The sequence below is a fragment of the Pristiophorus japonicus genome, chromosome 8, assembly GCF_044704955.1.
Source record: "Pristiophorus japonicus isolate sPriJap1 chromosome 8, sPriJap1.hap1, whole genome shotgun sequence".
Taxonomy (NCBI): domain Eukaryota; kingdom Metazoa; phylum Chordata; class Chondrichthyes; family Pristiophoridae; genus Pristiophorus; species Pristiophorus japonicus.
Window position 1 is genome coordinate 84,496,061 of NC_091984.1, and position 24,197 is coordinate 84,520,257.

General features: G+C 41.7%; 1 protein-coding gene across 3 annotated transcripts in view; it reads left to right on the top strand.

Moving 5' to 3' along the window:
* Window positions 1-24,197, top strand: part of LOC139268602 (DEP domain-containing protein 1A-like) — a 53,036-nt gene that overhangs the window by 24,803 nt on the left and 4,036 nt on the right. For all 3 annotated transcript variants that reach the window (XM_070886986.1, XM_070886987.1, XM_070886988.1), the window contains 8 exons: window positions 1,634-1,755; window positions 3,584-3,714; window positions 6,225-6,272; window positions 7,648-7,788; window positions 8,133-9,218; window positions 10,035-10,207; window positions 12,970-13,146; window positions 13,297-13,482. In XM_070886986.1, the coding sequence (XP_070743087.1) occupies window positions 1,634-1,755; window positions 3,584-3,714; window positions 6,225-6,272; window positions 7,648-7,788; window positions 8,133-9,218; window positions 10,035-10,207; window positions 12,970-13,146; window positions 13,297-13,482 (2,064 nt within the window). The remainder of the gene's footprint in view (window positions 1-1,633; window positions 1,756-3,583; window positions 3,715-6,224; window positions 6,273-7,647; window positions 7,789-8,132; window positions 9,219-10,034; window positions 10,208-12,969; window positions 13,147-13,296; window positions 13,483-24,197) is intronic.

The following is a 24,197-nucleotide window of genomic DNA, read 5'->3' on the forward strand; positions in this document are numbered from 1 at the left end:
CTGCAGCCTCAACAACAACTTGCATTTATATAGTGCCTTTATCATATTAAAATGTCCAAAGGCGCTTCACATGAGCATTATCAAACAAAATTTGACACCGAGCCACAAAAGGAGATACTAGGTAACCAAAAGATTAATCCGAGAGGTAGATTTTGAGGAGTGTTTTAAAGGAGGAGACAGGTAGAGTGACTAAGAGGTTTAGGGAGGGAATTCCAGAGCTTTGGGACTAGCCAGCTAAAAGCATAGACACCAATGATGGAGCAATGAAAATCCAGGCAGTGCAAGAGGCCAGAATTGGAGGAGTGCAGGGGATGGATGAAGTTAGATACAGGGAGGGGTGCAGCTACAGAGCGATTTGCAAACCAGCACCAGCAACAAGTTTCACATTAAGTAAAACAATAATAGATGTATTATATTAAATATATAACACATTATTGTACAGAAAAATACTCATGTTACATGGAATTTTTATAACATGGGAGGAGGGAGCCTCTGAAACAAAAACATTGAGACCCCCTGCAATAGACTAACCAGACGGATTATGGTAATGGAATTCCAAGTGCAGCATTATAGCTTTGCACAGTTTAAGGGATCACAAATCTATTAATTGATATATGGGGTATTTGTCCCAATTGTTAATTCATGCCAGCATCTGGGATTTTGATGAATGCTAACTTTGGCACTTTCCTGAAATAGGCAAAGGCTGCTTTAATCTTTCTTGCCTTTCTTCAGTGACTGCAAAGTCCCAGTGTAGGTTCAGGTTGTGAGAATGATGTGTTCACCTTGGCATGGGATTCCATTTGTATCCTATGCCTAAAATATGGAACAAAGCTGTGAGATGGATTTGTAATAGAAATGGGAAACAAGGCATAGGAGATCTTCCCAATCACATTATTGAGCACCCTGGAGGGGAGTCAGCTCGTGGCAGGTGTGACTCTTTTCCAAAGCCACTCGCATGAGGACCCCTCCTTTAGACTTTGGTAAGTAGGTTATGACTTTATAAGGCAAGCATGTACAGTTCTATTTTCAGGTAATCAGAAACTTTAGTAGCTTAGTTTGGAGACCCTTAACCTGGTAATCGGTTTCATACATGTCAGATCCCTGGCTGACCCTCAAAAAAAAAAAAAAAAAAAAAAAAAAAAAAAAAAAAAAAACTGGTCTACCTGTGTTGTTCCTTGGTTAGTTCAAGTAGATCAATTCACTGTGTGTTTTTTCATGCTTGGTGAATGCCAATTCTTTTTTCCATCAGACAGACAAGCGTGCATTTTGGAAGTTTATTTTGGAAATCTACCATTATGACATTGAGCAAGGTTTGGGAAATTGTTTTAGTATCAAATAAATATTCATACCTCCTAATACTCGCTTATCTGGAGGACTATGTCAATTCTCCATTTGCCCAACATCACTGAGCTATCTAAAGTGGTTACTTGGTGACCATTATATGTCTCTTCCTGCTACTTCACTTGACTATAGGAAGTCCATTTTCCTCCTGTTGACTTGGATTTAGATAGGTAGACAACCAACTTTTATTTGTCCTGTGCTAACATTTTTTTTAATTAACTAGTTCATAGAATTATAAATTAAGTTTATCAAAAGTTTTTATTTCATATAAAATTTGTATAATTTTTGCAAGATGAATGCAGAGGAATTGGATAAGGAGATGCCAGGGGTCACTTCCGAAGGACAGTCAATACATGTCAGACAAGTTACACAAACTGATATTGAAGAAGCTTGGAGAGAAATTGTACTTAACCAGTAAGTGATGTAAAATAGCAGAGAAAGTCTGGAATGGCAGCCTACTGCGAAAGGGGTGGATGGCAGTAAACTTCCCAACTGAGATTGTTCTTGCTGATTATTAAACAGCATTAGACCTTTTAGATAGTAAAATTATTTATTTCCTACTAATCCACTTATTTTATTTTAAACTACAACTTTGAATGGCTGTACTCAATTCCTCGCTGGCTTATTTTTCATATCCCTTCCAAATTTACCACTATCTAACTATTAAACAATCATATACTTTGGAACTTTTATACTCTGAAGCTTTATGTAAACAATGATTGTTCCCTACTTACAAATGCCATTTTTTACTTTTAAAATATATCCACAGACCAGTCCTATCCAAGTTTATACTGTCTCCCCTTTCCTGTTGCAAATTGTATTTCCAGTAAAGAAATGTTTTATCTTGAATCAGCTGTTTCTAGCTGGTGAAGTTTCAGCATTTTCCTCATCTTGCCTTGACTGAAGCTAATGTTCTCACTGAAATATTTTTATTTTAAGACAAAATATCCTTGCTCTTATCTGCATCAGACTTCAATGTTTGCAGCTATAGTTATTTCATTATTGATTTTATTACATGCACTTGCCAATGGACATTCTTTTGGAATTTGGTCTGTACTTCAATCTGAAAGGCATTCCAGCTCCAATTCGTCAAGCCTTCGTCTCTCCATTTTTCCCAGGGCATATTTAAAGTAGGCAATACTTTTCCAGAGTTGTCTCATAATGAGCAGTGCAAAATCTGTGATTTGCTTACTTGTACCCTGTTATAATTCTTGAATCCTGTGCTTCCAGCAAACACCAGGCTTAGACGCGAGACAAACTATTATTGTTGCCTTTGGCTGTATCCAATTGTCAATGTATAAGAAAATTAACTTTTGATAAATTTACAGTGACTGCCACCATTCTTAATAGTTTTCAAAGTAGTCATTCCATCAATGATATGGAGAGCCTTGGTTACATAAACATAAGAGATAGGCCCCTCAAGCCTGCTCTGCCATTCAATAAGATCATGGCTGATCTGATCATGGACTCAGCTCCACTTCCCTGCCCACTCCCCATAACCCTTTACTCCCTTATCGCTCAAAAATCTGTATCGCCACCTTAAATATATTCAATAATCCAGCCTCCGCAGCTCTCTGGGGCAGAGAATTCCATAAATTTACAACCGTCTAAGAAGAAAATTTTCCTCATCTCAGATTTTAAAAGGTTGTTAAACATCTGTCATGATGATGATCAATGCTGCTAAAACAAAATGTATTAAAATGGTGTAAGCCACCCTTATCAACTTTCAACTCCTGGCTAGTTTGTACCAGGAATTGAGGAGAAGCAAATGGATCTGAAATACAAGACCACAGGCACCACCCTTAAATTGTCCTACCTTTAATTCCCAAGTACAATATAAGTGGCCTATTAATATTTGATTGTATTTTACACTGTATTCAGAAATGTATCATGTCCATTTTTTGTGATCTTTTAGTATTCGTAGGACTGTTGGAGAAATTTTAGAATATTGAAACTTTTAATAGGTGGGAAAACTCCCCATAACTAGAAGGATGGGTGCTTGATATAGTCACTTTTATTTTAAACTTGAGAATATCTTTTAGTAATTTTGAACAATAATTAGCCAATTAAAATCAGAATATGATCAAACAAGAAAATATACTTGAAGCAATGATAACTCTCCTCACTATCAGTGAAGATTATAAACAAAGTACAGTTTGCTCTTGTACTTTGATGTCAGCGAAATGGCTTATAATAGTTCCTGCGTATCCATTATTCTGTACTGTAATGTGTTTTGTTCCAGCCTGCAGAAAATCTTAGGCCTAGCTTCATTAGAAGAGGTCCTGGATTTCTCACAAGTCATCCCTCAGCACATTTTATACAATGTGTGTAATGTCAGTAAACATGGAGTTGTAATATTACAAGACAAATCAGGTAAGACTACTTTACTTTGTCTTTAATGGTATGCACTATTTCCTATTTGAGGATGGAGGCAGGCTACTCATGCCATGACATAATGGCTGTTGTTTGCCCTTTATGTGGGAACCACCTAGTCTGCATTGACTTTGGTGGATGTGTTTTGATTACTGTTTGAATTTGGAATATTACCCACAACTTTGCTCTTGTAATATAATTTCTTAGCTGCTATTATCAAATTATTGTACAGGTGCTTAAATCAAAAACTCACTAAACTAAAAATTATTTAAAAACTTATTTGTACAGTGGTTGGAGTATGTGCAAAAATTAATAACAACCACTTGCATTTATGTAGCATCTTTAATGTGAAAAAATATCCCAAGACACTTCAGAAGCGTGAGGCACAGATACCAAACCAAAGTAGGAGAGGTGACAAAAAGCTTGTTTTGTAGAATTACTATATGGAGGTTAGCAGTATTGAATGTTAGTGGATTTTCCATTATAACTAGGTGAAAGTATATACTTTCCAACTAATTGGGTGCAATTTACTTTTCACCTTTGGTAAGCTGAAAATAATATGCCAAATCATCAATTTGAAAGTAAAAGCTGTACTTTTCCCACCTCTAATTCCACTTGTACTTTCTGCCTTTTCCTGTATTTAGTCATTTGTAACCTGCTTCAATTCTTTCTTACTCCAATGATTGCTTTCCTATACAAAGATGCCTCTCTTTGAATTAGCATCTGCTTGAGCTTTACTTTAAAATAATGGGAAATAGAGTTTTGGCTAGAAATATTTTGTCATTTTAAATTCCAGCATACTTGATTCTGAATATGGCTTTGAAGGCTTTAGAAAGGGTACAGAAGAGATTTACTAGAATGGTTCCGAGGATGGGGGATTACAGTTGCATGGATAGTCTGGAGAAGGTGCGGTTGTTCGCCTTGGAGCAGAGAAGGCTAAGAGGAGCTTTGATAGAGGTGTTTAAAACCATGAAAGGTTTAGATAGAGTAAGTAGAGATATCTGCTGGATGATGGAAGCCAATACAATGATGTAAGCTTTCTTATAAGAAATAGCAGAAGTTAGGCCATTTGGCCCCTTGAGCCTGCTCCGCCATTTAATAAGATCATGGCTGATTTGATCATGGACTCAGCTCCACTTCCCTGCCTGCTCCCCATAACCCTTTACTCCCTTATTGCTCAAAAATCTGCCTATCTCTGCCTTAAATATATTCAATGACCCAGCCTCCACAGCTCTCTGGGGCAGGGAATTCCATAGATTTACAACCCTCTGAGAGAAGAAATTTTTCCTCATCTCAGTTTTAAATGGACAGCCCCTTATTCTAAGACTATGTCCCCTAATTTTAGTTTCCCCTAGGAGTGGAAATACCTTCTCTGCATTCACCTTGTTGAGCCCCCTCATTATCTTCTAAGTTTCAATAAGATCACCTCTCATTCTTCTGAACTCCAATGTATATAGGCTCAACCTATCCTCATAAGTCAATCCCCTCATCTCCGGAATCAACCTAGTGAACCTTCTCTGAACAGTCTCCAATGCAAGTATATCCTTCGTTAAATATGGAGACCAAAACTGTACGCAGTACTCCAGGTGTGGCCTCACCAATACCCTGTACAATTGTAGCAGGACCTCTCTACTCCTATACACCACCCCCCTTGCAATAAAGGCCAACATTCCATTTGCCTTCCTGATTACTTGCTGTACCTGCATACTAACTTTGTGTTTCATTTTCAAGGACCCCCAGGTCTCTCTGTACTGCAGCACTTTGCAATTTTTCTCCATTTAAATTATAATTTGCTTTTCTATTATTTCTGCCAAAGTGGATAAATGCACATGCTCCCACATTGTACTCCATCTGCCACATTTTTGCCCACTCACTTAGCCTGTCTATAATCCCTTTGCAGATTTTTTGTGTCCTCCTCACAATTTGCTTTCCCACCCATCTTTGTATCATCAGCAAACTTGGCTACATTACACTCGGTCCCTTCATCCAAGTCATTAATACAGATTGTAAATAGTTGAGAACCCAGCACCAATCCCTGCGGCACCCCACTAGTCACTGTTTGCCAACCGGAAAATTACCCATTTATCCCGACTCTGTTTTCTGTTAGTTAGCCAATCCTCTATCCATGCTAATATATTACCCCCAACCCCATGAGCTTTTATCTTGTGCAGTAACTTCTTATGTGGCACCTTATCGAATGCCTTCTGGAAATCCAAATACACCACATCCACTGGTCCCCGCCCCCCCCCCCTTATCCACCCTGCTCGGTACAAGCTCAAAGAATTCCAGCAAATTTGTCCAACACAATTTCCCTTTTATAAAACTGTGCTGACTCTGCTTGATTGAAACATGCTTTTCCCAATGTCCCGCTTACTGCATCCTTAATAATGTATTCCAGCATTTTCCCAACGACAGATGTTAGGCTAACTGGTCTATAGTTTCTTGCTTTTTGTCTGCTTCCTTTTTTAGTACATAGAATTTGTTCCTCAAATACTTTTCTTTCTTTGCAGAGGACCTGCCTCATTGGGTGCTGTCTGCTATGAAGTGTCTAGCAAACTGTAAGTTAACATTTACAATTTTTTTTAAATGGCAAATGGGTTCAGACAATCCAAAATGGCATGAAGTTGAACTTTCTAGCTATGTATGTGTGTATGCTTTACTTTCCATTCTGATCTGCTTAGAGTAGGGGAGAGGAAGTTGGAGAGCATGGAAAAGGTGTGTAGAAGGAATGGGGAGGGATTGCATAGCAAGAGATGGGAAAGGAGTACGAAGGGGGAAGGAAATGGTGTGAAAGAGAGAGTGGGTATATGAGAGAAGAAAAGGGGTAGAGAGTATATCAAGGGAAGGCTTGTGCAAAGAGAGGGAAAATATTAGTGGGTAGGGTGTGAAGAGGGAGTGGATGTGTAAGGGAGCAAGAGCATCTGTGCAGAGATATTGGGGGGGGCGGGGGGGTGGGAGGCAGGGAAGTGTGTAGAGGTAGAGAATATGTAGAGGGAGATGTGAGGAGTATTGGGAGATGTGGGGATTTAAGGTGTCCACCTTTCGATGGGGCAGTGAGAACACGGGATTTTTCCTGGTGGGGAGAATGGTCTGACCACCATCCCATCCTTTGGCCTTGTCTTATCATTGAACTTTCTGAACACCAATGTGGCTCCCAGCTTGGCAAAGCTATGTAAATAGGATGGGGACGGGGCTGGACACATCTCGACGTTTGCACAGATACATCGCCCCACATGTTAATTCCTCCCCCCTGCCCAATAATCTAACTCGAGTTGACCATCTTGCTGTGCATTCTCAGCATTAAAAATAAGGAATAAATATTAACTACATTGGCAAAGTAATCCATGTAAAATATAAATCACTCACTTAAATTTTCACAGAATAATGCACAGATTTGTAAAATTTGATTGCCAAAACATCAGTAAAAGTCCCAGAATACATTTTTAATAAAAATGTAATTGAATTATTAGTTACTTTAGATCAGTGTTTATTCCTACATGACATAAACTAATGTTATGAAACAACGAATTCTCTGATTTACCTTGAGCAACGCCACAGGAGATCTTCTGGGACTATATGCATTTTCTATCTACGTTTTCAATGATAACTTTGGACATATTAGAAATTGCTGTTATACGCTCTGTGATGGAGTGTCAGCATAGATTATATGCTCAAATCCCACAGTGAGGCTTGAACCCACAGCCTGCTGACTCGGGTGAGAATACCAATGGGACATCCCGAGGTTATATACATATAAATACAATTGAGTCTTTCTTTTCCTGTTAGAAATTGATTTGACTTTTTTTTTAATTGAATTTGACTTGTAAATCACATTTCCTTTCAATTTTTTATAGGTCCTCTGAGAATTGATTTAACTTCATTATCGCTGCCCAATGTATTGTATTAATATTTATGACACCTTTTTTTATTCAGGGCCCCGGAACAATGACCTGAGCCAGCCAACTTATCCTGGTTTTGAGCGAGATGTATTTAAAACGGTTGCAGATTACTTTCTAAATCTTCCTGAACCTCTGCTTACATTTGAACATTATGAACTCTTTGTGAATATACTGGGTAGGTACATGAAAGCAAGAATATCCAAAACACTAACAACTGGATTTGAACACCTGGAGTTGTGTTACTGGTAATTCCTCTCTATGAAAGGTTTATTGTACTTGATTCTTCTTTTCACTTGTAATTTTATTAATGTTTTTGAGGGGTAGTTACACCACTTAAAATAAGTTGTACCCCTTTGTCATTGTTGCTTTGTTTTTTCAGTCTGCTTTATGCTTTCTCTGTTACTAACACACATTTTGCAAAGAGTTATGTATTTTGTCATCTTTGCTGCACTCATTACTAATGTTTACTGTTTATTTGCACTCCACTGTGTACCTAAATCTCTTTTGGTTTTCTGCTAGTTTTATGTGGTTACATCATGATCTCAAACAGACAGCAAGGAAAGCGCAAGAATTTGGATGAACTCAGCTGTCCACAGCCAGCAAAATCACAGCACTTGAATAGCCATATAAACTCTTTCAAATCAACAGAGTGCCTGTTACTAAGCTTAATTCGCAAAGACGTTTCAGAAGAAAACAACCTTCTATTTGAACCAGAACAGCAACAAGAGGAAATGGAATGTACATCTGAGCAAAAACTCATTCGAAATGAGCATAACCTTCAAAAAGGATGTGCGAAACGTCTAAACCAGTATGTGAAAAACTACAGAAAAGCTGATGTCAAAGAGCAACTAATAGGAGGCAGCTGTCACAATCTGACTAATTTAAAGAATGATCACGTACAGCACTGTTCAGTCAAGGCTAGGCGCTACTCAGTAGGACATATTGCGAATCTTTCAAATGGAAATAAACTACACAAACCACTGTGTCACGCTGACCTAAATGTGCCAAGGCACCAAGATGGTAATGAACAGTACCAGAATAAGGACATCCAATCCCTCGCTAACAGTAGACCAAAAGCAGAATCCATGTCAAATCTTTATTTGGAAAGTGGCAGACAACAAATTTCTAACTCTACCTCTAGGTGTAGTTCAGCATGGACCTTGACAGAATGCAATAAAGAACCTTGGACTAATTATTCAAATCAAGAATTGTTCAATGGAAAGTCAATTAGTACAGCCAACCAAAAGTCAGTTCAGGGTCCAGACCAGCAGAATCAGGATTTACAGTGTCAAAGATTGAACCATTTTTCTAAAATGAACTGCCATGAGTTAAATACAGCCAGTACCTGTAAAATATCCAAAGATATAGGCAGCTACTTTAATATAAATGCTCCAGTTGCAGAAGTCACTATGAAACCTGATTGTTCAGCTCAGCTCGGACTAAGACCAAGTACATTCAGTTTAGCTACTACAGTGGGCGGTAGAGTTCCAGCTTCACATGGGCCACTTGAGTTCCAATGTTGCAAATATGCTGTGGATGGATCTGAAAACCCCTCTTCAGCTGGTTGCCGCTCAACATTTGTAGGATGTTTAAGTGGCTCGCAAAGTAAGATTAATGCTGAATACTGCATGCATTGTTTGGCGTCTTTGTCTCGGCTTGTGTATTTTTGTCCATGCGTATTTGGAAAAGATCAATTAAATATACCTAAATTTGTAAAATTTAATGGGGTAGTATGTTTTAATTACTATAAATAGAAAAATTATCACAGTATTAGTGTACTATGTAAAATAATTGGATTTTAAGACTAAGTTGGATATTGCTAATAGTGGCTTTGTGTTAGCTATCAGCAGCTTGATGGGGACAGCTATGATGGACTCACAACTCAAACTGTCACTGTACCTCACTCAGAGTAGAGGGGGATTTGGTGTTTGTGGGTTAGGAGTATACTAATGCAATTATTGTTAACAAACTGTATTCCCTAGTATTTGCTCCGTTTTAGGAGTCTAATTTATGAACATTGAAATATTCAAATTTAAATTTGGAGGGAATTAGTTACCCAAACATTAATGGACACGACTGCTGCCAACAAACCGGAAATAGTTGCGCATGCGCAGTCTGTTTGTTTTGGTGGAAATATTGGAAACAAAGAGTGGGGCTGAAATCGCGGAGAAACAGAGGGGGGCTGAATTGTCAGGAAAATGGAGCCAGGCTGAAATGTCAGGAACAGGGGGCGGGGCAAGCAGAAGCATCACCAAAATCTCTAGATTAATGATCAAGATGCTTCTGCGCAGCTCCCAGTCATTGAAATCAGCTTCCGGTTTGTTGGCAGGAGTCACTGTAAATATTTATTTTTAGTATATGTATGCATTAAATAACAATAGAGAAGAATATAGTAAAACCTGATTCATACTCGTACTGCAGGTTTGCTACAACCTCAGCTGGAGCAGGTTGCCATTGAAGCCCTTCAGATATGTTGTCTCTTCTTGCCTCCGCCCAATCGTAGAAAACTGCAACTACTTATGCGCATGATATCTCGCATCAGCCAAAATGTTGATATGCCACAACTTCATGAAGCCATGGGAACAAGAATGTTGGTATGTGCCTAACTTAATTCCGCATTGACCTGGTATGGTGAAATGCGACATGTCTTGGTGCCAAGCTGAATTTGCATGAATTCTGATATTATTTTCAAATGTAAAGCACATGCCAACTTAGGAAAAAAATTGGACTTTTGTACTCGAGGATGGGAATGACACGTACCCAGTCTTGCCATCAAGCACTTGCAGATCAGATACAGCCAACCAACTGCAGAGTGAAGTTCTTTCTGCTGATCTCTGATCAAATTCCTCACCCTATCCACAGAAATTGAGATTTGTTTCATTTCCCACACCAGCCATTTTTGCGGTCTCTAAGTGAAATGACCACTTTAGTGCCAGGTTTGAGGCTAAACTGCATTGAAATTGTTCAAATACCTTTGTGTAAGAATCTTGTGGAAAACTTTAATGAGCAGACAACAGTGCCTTGATGAGAACAGGAGCAGAAAACCCCAGCCTATGTGTTGTATCCTCATATGACTGGGTATTTTACTTTTGTCTTGAGTACAGCATAATCTTTGTATGATTTCTGATGGTCACATCTTTTGAGTTTTACACTAGATATTTTCTCTGATTCAGCATTGATGGGGGTGTTAGGGGACTAAATGTTTCTTCACTTAGAGAAAGGACTGAGACAGAATACAAATATTGTAAATCTTTTTAAAAACAATCCAAATCATAGACAATGCTGAGGTATTGTGTTCTCATTGAAGATATAACTTCCTCCTCAATGGCTCAGCTGGTTTTGGCTATCAGTTGGAAAGTAATGCATGTAACAGACAAGGAGGATCCCAGACTGTACTGAGTTAGCTGATTGCAGTCAGTTTGACAGCTGTGCTACAATTGGTCTTGGGGCAGCTAGGTCTGGGTCGGGAATACCCACTCCTGATTGCAAGACAGAGATTCCAACTGGAAGTGACCATAGCATCTGGGTGGATGTGATATCCTCCAAAGTTGGATAGTTTACCGACATTTGCTATTGAAGCTCACTCAGGATTATTGCTCATTGGGCAAGATACTGAAGTGTGACCAGTACCTATGAAAATATTCCTCCAAGTGTGGCTTTAAAAGAAAAACTGAAACTTTACCTACCCTTTAATGGAACTAGTTTGTTTGGTGCTGCGGTCTGCAATGAGCATGAAATAGTGTGCATAAATTCAACCTCTAGTCCCAGATCTGTTGAAGACCAAGGTACTATACAGTAGCTTCAGATTTGGAACAATTGTACCAGACCTGAATGCCTCCTCTCTCCACTTTCTGGATTGCATGCATCAGTTTTGGGTAATATGTGCAGACTTGCAAGTCAGTTCAAAAAGTGCTTTCCCAAAACCTCTAGCGTAGCCCTTCTATGGAAAAAAAAAAAATCTTTCATTTTTAAAATTACTTTATTGAAATAACATGCCAAGTGAAATGTAAAAGTAAGTAGTAGTTGTCCAAAGCCAAGCAATTTTGTGTAAATGTGATCTAAACAAATGATAAAGTAATAAAGTGGGTAAAGCTTGCACTTGACCCATTTATAAAGGAGTGAATTAAAAGAGAAGGAAAGCTTTCTTCTCCTTTCCCCCAAAACTCTGCTGCCTGTGTCCTAACTCCAAATCCTGTTCACCTTCACCTCTGTACTTGCTGACCTACATTTGAGCAATGCATCGATTTCAAAATTCTCATCCTTGTTTTCAAATCCCTTCATGGTCTCTCCCCTCCCTATCTCTGTAATCTCCTTCAGTCCCACAACCACCCCGCCCGAGATATCTACGCTTCTCTAATTCTACCCTCTTGAGCATCTCTGATTATAATCGTTCAACCATTGGTGGCTGTGCCTTCCGTTGCTTAGGCCCTAAGCTCTGGAATTCTCTGCCTAAACCTCTCTGCCTCTTTACCTCTCTCTCGCTCCTTAAAACCTACATCTTTGACCAAGCCTTTGGTCACCTGCTCTAATTTCTCCTTATGTGGCTTGGGTCAAAATGTTTTCTGTAATACTCCTGTGAAGCGCTGTGGGACTTTTATTAAAGTCAAAGGTGCTATATAAATACAAGTTGTTGCTGCCCCATGGTTCAGTGGGTAACAATGTGTAGTGTAGTACCACTATAAACTAGCAGTATACCAGTTTTGAAGCTTGGTCTCTGCATTAGCCTATCTCAGCTAGGATACAAGCAAGCATACTTTCTTCACTTCTGGAAATCTTTCCTCCATTCAAGAGATATTAGAAATATCTAAATCCCAGCTACCCAATGTTTTCAACGTACTTTTATTTAATTTTACAGCTTTAATAACTGCTTGTAATGAATTCTGTATTCTAATAGCCCTTTGTGTGAAAATTGTTCTCAAATCCCCTTTGTTTCTAGCTTAAACCTAAATTTATGATTCACCTACCAGTGGAAATAGTCTTTCATTATTTACCACTGCAAAATTTTGATTCCCTCAACCTTCTCTATTCTGGTGAATAGGACTATAATTTTTTTCAAGTCTATGATTACTATCTAGTATCCCCTGCTGGGAACTGTACGTTTGTGGACATCAGATGAGAACCATCAGGTCTGAGTGTAAGGCCTACCCCACCACTACCACCGTCAGGGTCAAATAGCCTGCTGACACTCGTGGAGAATGATTTGAGTGATGTACAGGTGAGCTGTCACACTGCATACCAGTAAGAGCTTCTGCCTTCAGGAGAGATGGGGAGAAGAACTATTAGGGGAAAATGAGAAAATAGTGAGATGAGAATTGGCATCCGATTCCTTGACTGCACATCTTGGTTTACTTCACAGGTGGTTCAAACATTTTCACGGTGTATACTACGTTGTGAAAAAGAAGTTGATCTTGACGAATTACTAGGTACACGACTTGTTTCCTTCTTACTGGACCACCATCAAGAGATTCTGCAGATACCACCTTATCTGCAGAATGCTGTTGAAGATCACATCAATCATCTCCAAAAGGTCCAGGTATGCTATATGTTAGTAATAAATGATTTTCAAAGGATATGTGTGTTGTATGTATTAACTTCATGCAATACAGCAGTAATATGAATCTCAGTCCAACATACTTTTAGCACTTTGAGTTCTGTATGTTAATTTATGCTTATTGGTTTTCAGATTAAATATCCATGCACAGACATAAATGGTGCAGTCCCAATGTATACATTCTGCCAACAGATAAGCACCAGAGAATTTGAAGAGCAAAAGATTTCTGTGTCTCAGGTTGCCATAGCTGAGTTGTTGGAAAACATTGTGGAAGACAATAAATTGTCAATTAAGGACAAGAGGAAAAAGATTAAACAAGTAAGCAAAAGAAGTAACTTTTTATAGATTTTTTTTTTTTGGTAGCCAGAGATAATTGCACAAATAATCCAAAAGTCAATTTGAGAAGTGGCTCAGTAAATGAGCTGCACCATCCTTTTGCAGAAAATGGCAGTTTCTTCAACTCAACAGGCCTTGAAATGTTGCTGTATTGCATAAATGTTTCAAATCATTTCTGCAAGGGATTCTAATTTCAAATTTACCCAGTCTTCGCTCCAGGGCTATTTAAAATTGTGCTTGCATTGCAGAACCACTTCAAGAAAATGTGACTAATTCCTTGTTTCCTGGTGTTCCATAATCTCCCTCATTTGCATGTGTGTGGATTCCATTGGTTACAACAAACTTGTGCAAATGTATTCATCTGAAAATCATGGCTGAGTTGTACTTTATCCATATGCATTACCTAGGAAATGATATCTCTATAATAAATTATTCTTGCATTCACAACCTGCCAGTCTGCACAGGTTCCTTGTCATGCAGTCTTTCAGGAAATTTTAGTTGATCATCCTATCGTAAAGATAGTATTTCAGATGGTTGGTTGAGTGCATTTTCCTGTTATCGCCAATAAAAAAAAAAATAATGCTTTTTTACCCCTAATATAAGATAATTCATTACCTTTCAACTATCTCCTCTTCCTTGCTCTCCTAATAGCACAGACTCTTGCTGGAGTACAGGCTCTTGATTCCTTGCAGTAACTTACCCAATTGATGATTATTCTTGTGCGAACCTAGATGATGAGTGTTAGCACATTATTCGATTTTGAGGGGGAATCCAGACCAATCTAATTCAGTGGAGTCACTGGATAGTAATTAAGGGATGATGAGGGCAATTATACTGTCCCTACTACTGCTGCCCTAGCTCAATCATAGAATGATACAGCACAGAATGAGGCCATTCGGCCAATCGTGTCTGAGACGGCTCTTTGAAAGAGTTATCCAATTAGGCACACACCCCTTCTGTTTCCCCATACCCTGCAATTTTTGCCCTTTTAAAGTATTTATCCAATTCCCTTTTGAAAGTTATTATTGAATCTGCTTCCAACACCCTTTCAGACAGTGCATTCCAGATCATAATTCACTGTATAAATGTTTTTTCCTCATGTTGCCCCTTATTCTTTTGCTAATTACCTTCAATCTGTGACCACTGGTTTCTGACTCTTCTGCCACTGGAAACAAATTATCCTTATTTACATAGTTACTAAAGGCTCAAAATTGGCCCACTGTTTTTTCACCATACTCACCAGAGATGCGTCGACTTTGTGGGCTGAAAACGGCACCAAAAAGATGTCTCCGGATTTTGGCCGCTCTGGCGCCTCCCATAGCTTGGCGCAGCGTGGTCTGTTTAGGGGGCGGAGCTAGGGCCCTGTGTGAAAACAGTGTCGGCAGCTCTCCGTGTACGCAATGGAGGTTTTGCGCATGCGCAGCAGCTCCTCTGCAGTGTGGGACCCGATGTATCCCAGGCCGAGTGGCCTCACAATGTGCGCCAGGCTAGAACTACGTTCACTGGAATAGTGTGTGTGTGTGTGTCTCTCTCTCCCGGGGGGGGGGGGAGGAGGAGGAGGAGGAGGAAAGAGAGAGAGTGTGTCAGAGAGAGTGTGTGTGTGTGGGGGAGAGAAAGAGAGAGAGACACACCACACACACACACACACACACACACACACACACACACACACACACACACACACACACACACACACTGAAATACCCAGTGGAAGTAGGGGTTCCATGTCTCCTTTGGCAGTTTCTTAGAAGTCATTTTCTGCTTGGATGTCGGCGGCCTGTGCTCTTCCCGTCGTCCCGCACCTATTCCCGGCCAAGTGGTCTCCCGCACCGGCCGGCCCGCTGACTTCACAGGCCGAGTTTTGATAGGAAGGTAGGATTTAGTTTTATTTTTTATTTCTTGAATGTTTTTATTCTTGAATGTTTTTATACTTGAATGTTTTTATACTTGAATGTTGTTGTGCTTTGTTTAGTGCTTTACAAGGTCCTCTCAGCTTCCCTTCCTGCCCCTATCTCTGGCCAATTGGTCTCAGATGTACCTACCTGTGCTGATTTCTTAACTCTCCAAGGGTTTTCTGTGCGGCCACATACGCTGGCCTAAGTTAGTTCGGAGCAACTATTAGCACTCCGAAATGGCCAAAACGGGCATAGGTGGCTGGTAACGTTCCCTTTTGGGGAAAAAAAAACTAAACTTTTTAAAAAAATCCTAACTAACTCACTTACACTGGCACAAATTGAATGTGCAAAATGGGGATTTTTAAGGTACTCCAGAAAAATCCAGTAGCTCCAAAAAAAACAGCAACTCCTGGCCAATTTGAGCCCATAGAGGCTACAGCTCACAGGTCATTCGGCCCTACTTGTCTATGCTGGCGTTCATGTACTACAAGAGCCTCCTCTCGCCCCTCTTCATCTAATCCTATCCGCATGTCCTTCTATTCCTTTCTCCCTTGTACTATCTAGCTTCCCCTTAAATGCTTCTCTGCTATTTTCCTCAAACAACAACTTGTATTTATATAGTACCTTTACCATCGTAAAATGTCCCAAGGAGCTTCGCACGAGGGTTGTAAGACATGAAATTTGACACCAAGCCACATAAGTAGAAATTTGGGCTTTTGAGAAGTTTTAAGGAGTGTCTTGAAGGAGGTGGAGTGGTTTAGGGAGGGAATTGCAAAGCTTGGGGCCTAGGCAACTGAAGGTATGGTCACCAATGGTTGAGCGATTATAATCAGGAATGCCCGAGGGCAGAATTAGAGGAGCGCAGGGGGAGGGGTGGGGGGCTGGAGAAGATTAGAGGGGCAAAGCCATAGAGGGATTTGAAAGCCAGGATGAGAATTTTAAAATCAAGGCATTGCTTAACCGGGAGCCAATGTAGTTCAGTGAGCACAGGGGTGATGGATGTTGGGAGGATAAAAGAGCAACGCGAGCCCTGGAACATCGTGGGCTACCCCGACCTGCGATGGGCGGATAAAAGAGCATACCACTACAGCTTCCAGCACGAGCTGCTACAAGTGTGTGACGGCTTCGAAGTGGACGACTAGGTGAAGTAATCAAAACCCAGGTCGCTGTCTGGAGCATGGGCAGGAACATCGACGGGGCCCAGTTACAGTGGAGCAGCGGAGCGGATGAGTGGTGAGAGATCGTGACTGAGGTACGGCAAATGTTTTTGTGGCGGAGGAGCGGCGAGAATTCGGAGCAGCGCGAGATCGCGGCGGCAGAGCGCCCAGGGGCAGCACATGTCAGCCCATGTGTGCGCACTAGGTCCATGCAGCAGAGCAGGTCTCCAGTCGTCTTGGTTAACCCTTGCCACTGGATAAAGGCCAAGCTCTGTCAAGTCCGTGTGGTGGCTGATGTGTAACGGTCACCACGTGTTAACAAAGTCCACGCACAGGCATCTTCCACCCCTTCAATTGAAGTTCAGGACTGTAATATCCAGTCCTTCATTGAAACATCTGTGAACCCATGTGGAAGCAAGTCATCTTCATTCGAGGGACCGGCTATGATAATGATGGATGAGACTTGGTGCGAGTTAAGACATGGGCCACCGAGTTTTGGATGACAAGTTTACGTAGGGTAGAACGTGGGAGGCCAGGCAGGAATGTGCTGGAATAGTCAAGTCTAGAGGTAACAAAGGCATGGATGAGGGTTTCAGCAGTGGATGAGCTGAGGCAGGGGCGGAGACGGGCAATGTTGGAGGTGGAAATAGGTGGTCTTAATTATGCCACAGATATATGGTCAGAAGCTCCTTTTGGGGTCAAATACAAGACCAAGATTGTGAACTTGCTAGCGAGAGGGATGGAGTCAGTGGCTAGGTCACGGAGTTTTTGGCGGGGAGCGAAGACCAATGGCTTCAGTCTTCCCAATATTTAATTGGAGAAAATTTCTACTCGTCCAATACTGGATGTCTGACAATTTAGAGACCTTGGAGGGATTGAGAGAAGTGGTGGTGAGGTAGAACTGGGTGTCATCAGCATACATGTGGAAACTGACGCTGTTTTTTCAGATGTTATCGCGAAGGGACAGAATATAGATGAAAAATAGGAGGACCAAGGATAAATCCTTGGGGGACCCCAGAGGTAATGCGGGAGTGTGAAGAGAAGCAATGCAGGTGATTGTCTGGCTACGATTAGATATATGAATGGTACCAGGCGAGGACGCTCCTACCCAGCTGGATAATAGCGGAGGGGTGGTTTACATTTGCCACGGTCTTAAAGGATGTCATTTGCGAGCCGTTTCGGTACTGTGGCAGGGATGGAAACCTGATTGGAGGGATTCAAACATGGAGTTCCAGGAGAGATGGGCATGGATTTGGGAGGTGACAACATGTTCAAGGACTTTGGAGAGGAAAGTGAGGTTGGAGGTGGGGCGGTAGTTTGCAAGGACGGAGGGGTTGAGGGTTTTTTTTTGAGAGGGGTGATGACAGCGTATTTGAAGGCGAGGGGGACAGGACCTGAGGGGAGAGAACCATTAACAATGTCAGCTAACATGGGAACCAGAAAAGGAAGTTGGGTGGTCAGTTTATTAGAAATGGGGTCAAGAGAGCAGGAAGTGGATAAGAGGCCGAGATGAAGAGGAACTTCTTCATTCAGAGGGTTGTGAATCTTTGGAATTCTCTGCCCCTGAGGACTGTGGGGGCTGAGACTTTGAGTATATTCAAGGTTGAGATCGTTCGATTTTTGGACTCAAGGGGAATCAAGGGATATGGAAATCGGGCGGGAAAGGAGTTGAGGTCGATGATCAGCCATGATCTTATTGAATGGCGGAGTAGTCTCGAGAGGCCGTTTGGCCTAATCCTGCTCCTATTATGTTCTTTTAATCATGGAGAGGTCATAACTGGAGATCGGGGAAAAAAACTGGAAAAAGATGCAAGTTCAGGGCTAGGGCAGGGGGATCCTTAGAGGAAGTTTGGCCTGGTAGGCTAGGAGATGAAGGGAAGTGGCAGAGGCAGCTGATCGGATGGTCTCAATCTTAGAGACAAAAGTCCATGAGCTCCTCGCACTTGTTGGTGAGGGTGGAGGAGACCGGGGAGAAGGGTTTAAGATGGTTAGCACTAGAAAGTAAAAGCTGGGGGTTTATTTGCATTCCAGAATGATCCTGGAATTGAGCAAATACTTCGTGATTGCGCATCCACATTCTTACCACTCAGTGAAGAAGTATCTCCTAAATTCCATATTGAATTATTCAGCAGCTATCGTGTATTTATAGCCTCTATTTTTGGACACTCAATGAGTGGAAGCATTTTCTCTGTCTACCCTATCGAACCCTTTCATTATCTTAAAGACCTCTCTCAGTTCACCCCTCATCCTTGCCTCTTCTTGAGGAAAGAGCCACAGCCTATTCAGTTGTTCCTGATAAATGTATCCACTCAGTTCTGGTATCAACCGCATGAATCTTTTTTGCACCTTCTCCAATGTGTCTCTATATCCTTTTTATAATCTGAAGTCCAGAACTGTTCATAGTATTCCAAGTATGGACTAACTAAGGTTCCATAGAAGTTTAACATAACTTCTGCTTTTCAATTCTATCCCTCTAGAAATGAACCTCAGTTCTTTGATTGCTTTTCTTTCATCATCATCATAGCAGTCCCTCGGAATCGAGGAAGACTTGCTTCCACTCCTGAAGTGAGTTCTTTGGTGGCTGAACAGTCCAATACGAGAGCCACAGACTTTGTCACAAGTGGGACAGATGGCCGTTGAGGGAAGGGGAGGGTGGAACTGGTTTGCCGCACGCTCTTTCCGCTGCCTGCGCTTGATTCTGCATGCTTTCGGAGTTGAGACTCTAGGTGCTCGGCGCCCTCCCGGATGCACTTCCTCCGCTTGGGGCGGTCTTTGGCCAGGGACTCCCAGGTGTCAGTAAGGATGTTGCACTTTATCAGGGAGGCCTTGACGGTGTCCTTGTAACGTTTCCGCTGCCCACCTTTGGCTCGTTTGCCGTGAAGGAGCTCCGAGTAGAGCACTTGCTTTGGGAGTTTCGTGTCTGGCATGCGAACTATGTGGCCTACCCAACGGAGCTGATCGAGTGCTGTCTGCTTCAATTGCTTTTCTTTATAGCCTTACTAACCTGTGTCACAACCTTTAGTGATTTGTGTATCTGGACCTCTTGGTCTCTTTTGCTCCTCTACCCATTCAGACTCTGATTATCTAAGCAGTATGTGGCCTCCTTGTTGTTCCTACCAAAATGCACCACCTTGCACTTTTGTATTAACTGTACCTCCCAATTTGGTGGTGTCCACAAATTTTGAAATTGTACTTCCAATTCCCGAGCCCAAATCATTATTGTAAAATGTGAACAGTGGTCCCAACACCGATTCCTGTGGAACACCACTTCCCACCTTTTGCCGGCCTGAGTAGCTACCCTAAACTGCTATTTTCTGTTCCTTTTTATGCTTTATTAATTTTGTTGACTTCTTTCCTAACCTCATGGTATTCCCATTAGTCATTCTCATAGAAACATAGAAAATAGGTGCAGGAGTAGGCCATTCGAGCCTGCACCACCATTCGATACGATCATGTCTGATCATTCCCTCAGTACCCCTTTCCTGCTTTCTCTCCATACCCCTTGATCCCCTTAGCCGTAAGGGCCATATCTAACTCCCCCTTGAATATATCCAATGAACTGGCATCAACAACTTTCTGCAGCAGGGAATTCCACAGGTTAACAACTCTGAGTGAAGAAGTTTCTCCTCATCTCAGTCCTAAATGGCTTACCCCTTATCTTAAGACTGTGTTCCCTGGTTCTGGACTTCCCCAACATCGGGAACAATCTACCCGCATCTAACCTGTCCCGTCCCGTCAGAATCTTGTATGTTTCTGAGATCCCCTCTCATCCTTCTAAACTCCAATGTATAAAGGCCCAGTTGATCCAGTCTCTCCTCATATGTCAGTCCAGCCATCCCGGGAATCAGTCTGGTGAACTTTCGATGCACTCCCTCAATAGCAAGAATGTCCTTCCTCAGATTAGGAGACCAAAACCGAACACAATATTCCAGGTGAGGCCTCACCAAGGCCCTGTACAACTGCAGTAAGACCTCCCTGCTCCTATACTCAAATCCCTGAGCTATGAAGGCCAACATACCATTTGCCTTCTTTACTGCCTGCTGTACCTGTATGCCAACTTTCAATGACTGATGAACCATGGCACCCAGGTCTCGTTGCACCTCCCCTTTTCCTAATCTGCCACCATTCAGATAATCTGCCTTCGTGTTTTTGCCCCCAAAGTGGATAACCTCACATTTATCCACATTATACTGCTTCTGCCATGCATTTGCCCACTCACCTAACCTGTCCAAGTCACCCTGCAGCCTCTTAGCATCCCCCTCACCGCTCACATCGCCACCCAGCTTAGTGTCATCTGCAAACTTGGAGATCTTGCACTCAATTCCTTCATCCAAATCATTGATGTGTATTGTAAAGAGCTGGGGTCCCAGCACTGAGCCGAGCCCTACGGCACTCCACTGGTCACTGCCTGCCATTTTGAAAAGGAACAGTTTATCCAGACTCTGCTTCCTGTCTGCCAACTGGTTCTCTAGCCATATCAGTATATTACCCCCAATACCATTTGCTTTGATTTTGCACACCAATCTCATGTGTGGGACCTTTTGAAAGTCCAAATATACCACATCCACTGGTTCTCCCTTGTCCACTCTACTAGTTACATCCTCAAAATATTCCAGAAGATTTGTCAAGCATAATTTCCCCTTCATAAATCCATGCTGACTTGGACCAATTCTGTCACTGCTTTCCAAATGTGCTGCTATTTCATCCTTAATAATTGATTCCAACATTTTCCCCACCACTGATGTCAGGCTAACTGGTCTACGATTACCCACTTTCTCTCTCCCTCCCTTTTTTAAAAAGTGGTGTTACATTAGCTACCCTCCAATCCATAGGAACTGATCCAGAGTCGATAGACTGTTGGAAAATGTTCACTATTTCTAGGGCCACTTCCTTAAATACTCTGGGATGTAGTCTATCAGGCCCTGGGGATTTATCGGCCTTCAATCCCATCAATTTCCCTAATACAGTTTCCCGCCTAATAAAGATATCCTTCAGTTCCTCCTCCTTCTCACTAAACCCTCGGTCCTCTAGTACTTCCGGAAGATTATTTGGTGTCTTCCTTCGTGCTGTTGGGGGAGGAGTTAAACTAATATGGCAGGGGGATGGGAGCCTATGCAGGGAGACCGAGGGAAATAGAATGGGGGCAGAAGCAAAAGATAGAAAGAAGAAAAGTAAAAGTGGAGGGCAGAGAAACATAAAGCAAAAAGGGCCACATTACAGCAAAATTCTAAAGGGGCAAAATGTGTTAGAAAGACAAGCCTGAAGGCTCTGTGCCTCAATGTGAGGAGTATTCGGAATAAGGTGGACAAATTAACTGCGCAGATAGCAGTTAACGGGTATGATGTAATTGGCATCACGGAGATGGGGCTCCAGGGTGACCAAGGCTGGGAACTTAACATTTAGGAAGGATAAACAGAAAGGAAAAGGAGGCGGGGTGGCATTGCTGGTTAAAGAGGAAATTAATGCATTAATAAGAAAGGACATTAGCTTGGATGATGTGGAATCGGTATGGGTGGAGTTGCGGAATACCAAGGGGCAGAAAACTCTAGTGGGAGTTGTGTACAGACCACCAAACAGCAGTAGTGAGTTTGGGGACAGCATCAAACAAAAAATTAGGGATGCATGCAATAAAGGTACAGCAGTTACCATGGGTGACTTTAATCTACATATTGATTGGACTAACCAAACTGGTAGCAATGCGGTGGAGGAGGATTTCCTGGAGTGTATTAGGGATGGTTTTCTAGATCAATATGTCGAGGAACCAACCGGGGAGCTGGCCATCCTAGACTGGGTGATGTGTAATGAGAGAGGATTAATTAGCAATCTTGTTGTGCGAGGCCCCTTAGGGAAGAGTGACCATAATATGGTAGAATTCTTTATTAAGATGGAGCGTGACACAGTTAATTCAGAAACTAAGGTCCTGAACTTAAGGAACGGTAACTTTGATGGTTTGAGGCATGAATTGGCTAGAATAGACTGGTGAATGATACTTAAAGGGTTGACGGTGGATAGGCAATGGCAAACGTTTAAAGATCACATGGATGAACTTCAGCAATTGTACATCCCTGTCTGGAGTAAAAATAAAACGGGGAAGGTGGCTCAACCATGGCTAACGAGGGAAATTAAGGATAGTGTTAAATCCAAGGAAGAGGCATATAAATTGGTTAGAAAAAGCAGCAAACCTGAGGACTGGGAGAAATTTAGAATTCAGCAGAGGAGGACAAAAGGGTTTAATTGAGAGGGAAAATAGAGTATGAGAGGAAGCTTGCTGCGAACATTAAAAACTGACTGCAAAAGCTTCTATAGATATGTGAAGAGAAAAAGATTAGTGAAGACAAACGTAGGTCCCTTGCAGTTGGATTCAGGTGAATTTATAATGGAGAACAAAGAAATGGCAGACCAATTGAACAAATACTTCATTCATTCTTCGGACCTGAGTCTTTAAGCTCTTTTTACACTTCCTTCTCACGCTCTTTTTCTCTTTCCCTCAATGGGCAATATCTAACGTGTTGTAAAATTGTTGTGAAGCGCCTTGGGACGTTTTATTATGTTAAAGGCACAATATAAATAAGTTTGTATTATTACTTATTGTCTGTGTACTTCATGCAAGCCATGTTTGTTCCTACTACATCTGGTTGCTTGCTACAAATTATTGCCTCCAGTAAACCATCCCCCCCTCCCCGTTTTGTTTTGAATGCTGTACCCTGTACCGGCAAATGTTTTTATTAGTTCCACTCACTTTATTTTTAAGTCATTTTATACTGTAATCTGTTCCCTGGCCACTTATGTTACTGTTATTCTTTACTTTGGTCTGAACTTTACTTTCCTCTCCTATTATTTTTATCTTAAGGCTTAGTTACTTTCCCTTGATTTCCCCCCCCCCCCCCCCCCCCCCCAACTCTGTCTTATTAGTTTAAAGTTTATCCTCTCCGCTAGGACATCGGCCCCAATCCGGTTCAGGTGGAGCCTGACCCAGTGGTACAGCTCCTTCCTGTCCCAGTACTGGTGCCAGTGTCCCATGAAATGGAACCCCTCCTTCGCACACCAGTCTTTCAGCCATGCATTCACCTTCCTGATCTGTTCAATCCCTATGCCAATTAGCATGTGGCTCAGTTTTAAAATTCCGAGATTGCCACCAGTGAGGTTCTGTCTTTTAATTTAGTTGCTAACCTCTGATATTCCCTTAGCAGGACCTCCTTTTTCTTCCCTATGTCACTGGTCCCAATGTGGACCGTGACAACTGGATCTTGTCCCTCCCTCTCCAAGTTCCTCTACAATTGCTCCAAGATGTCCTTTATCCTTGCACCAGGTAGGCAACATACTATCTGGACCCTCAGTCACAACTGCAGAGGACTCTATATCTATTTCCTCTAATTATTGAATCCCTTATGACCAACTATTTTATTCAGCTCCTTCCCTTCTCAATTTGTCCTGTCACCGTCAATAATCTGACACAGTGCAGAGGTGAGAAAAATCCTGGGCAAAGCCAAATTTCTCTGATTTAAAACAGGTACCTTTTTATAAAATTCTTCCTCAGCATCCAATGAAAGGGCCATGTTGGGGTACTTATTACATGAGTCTGAAAATGCACGGGTTTCCCCAGTGTCTGGAGTAACATCCTCTCATCGGTCCTAACGCATTGCTG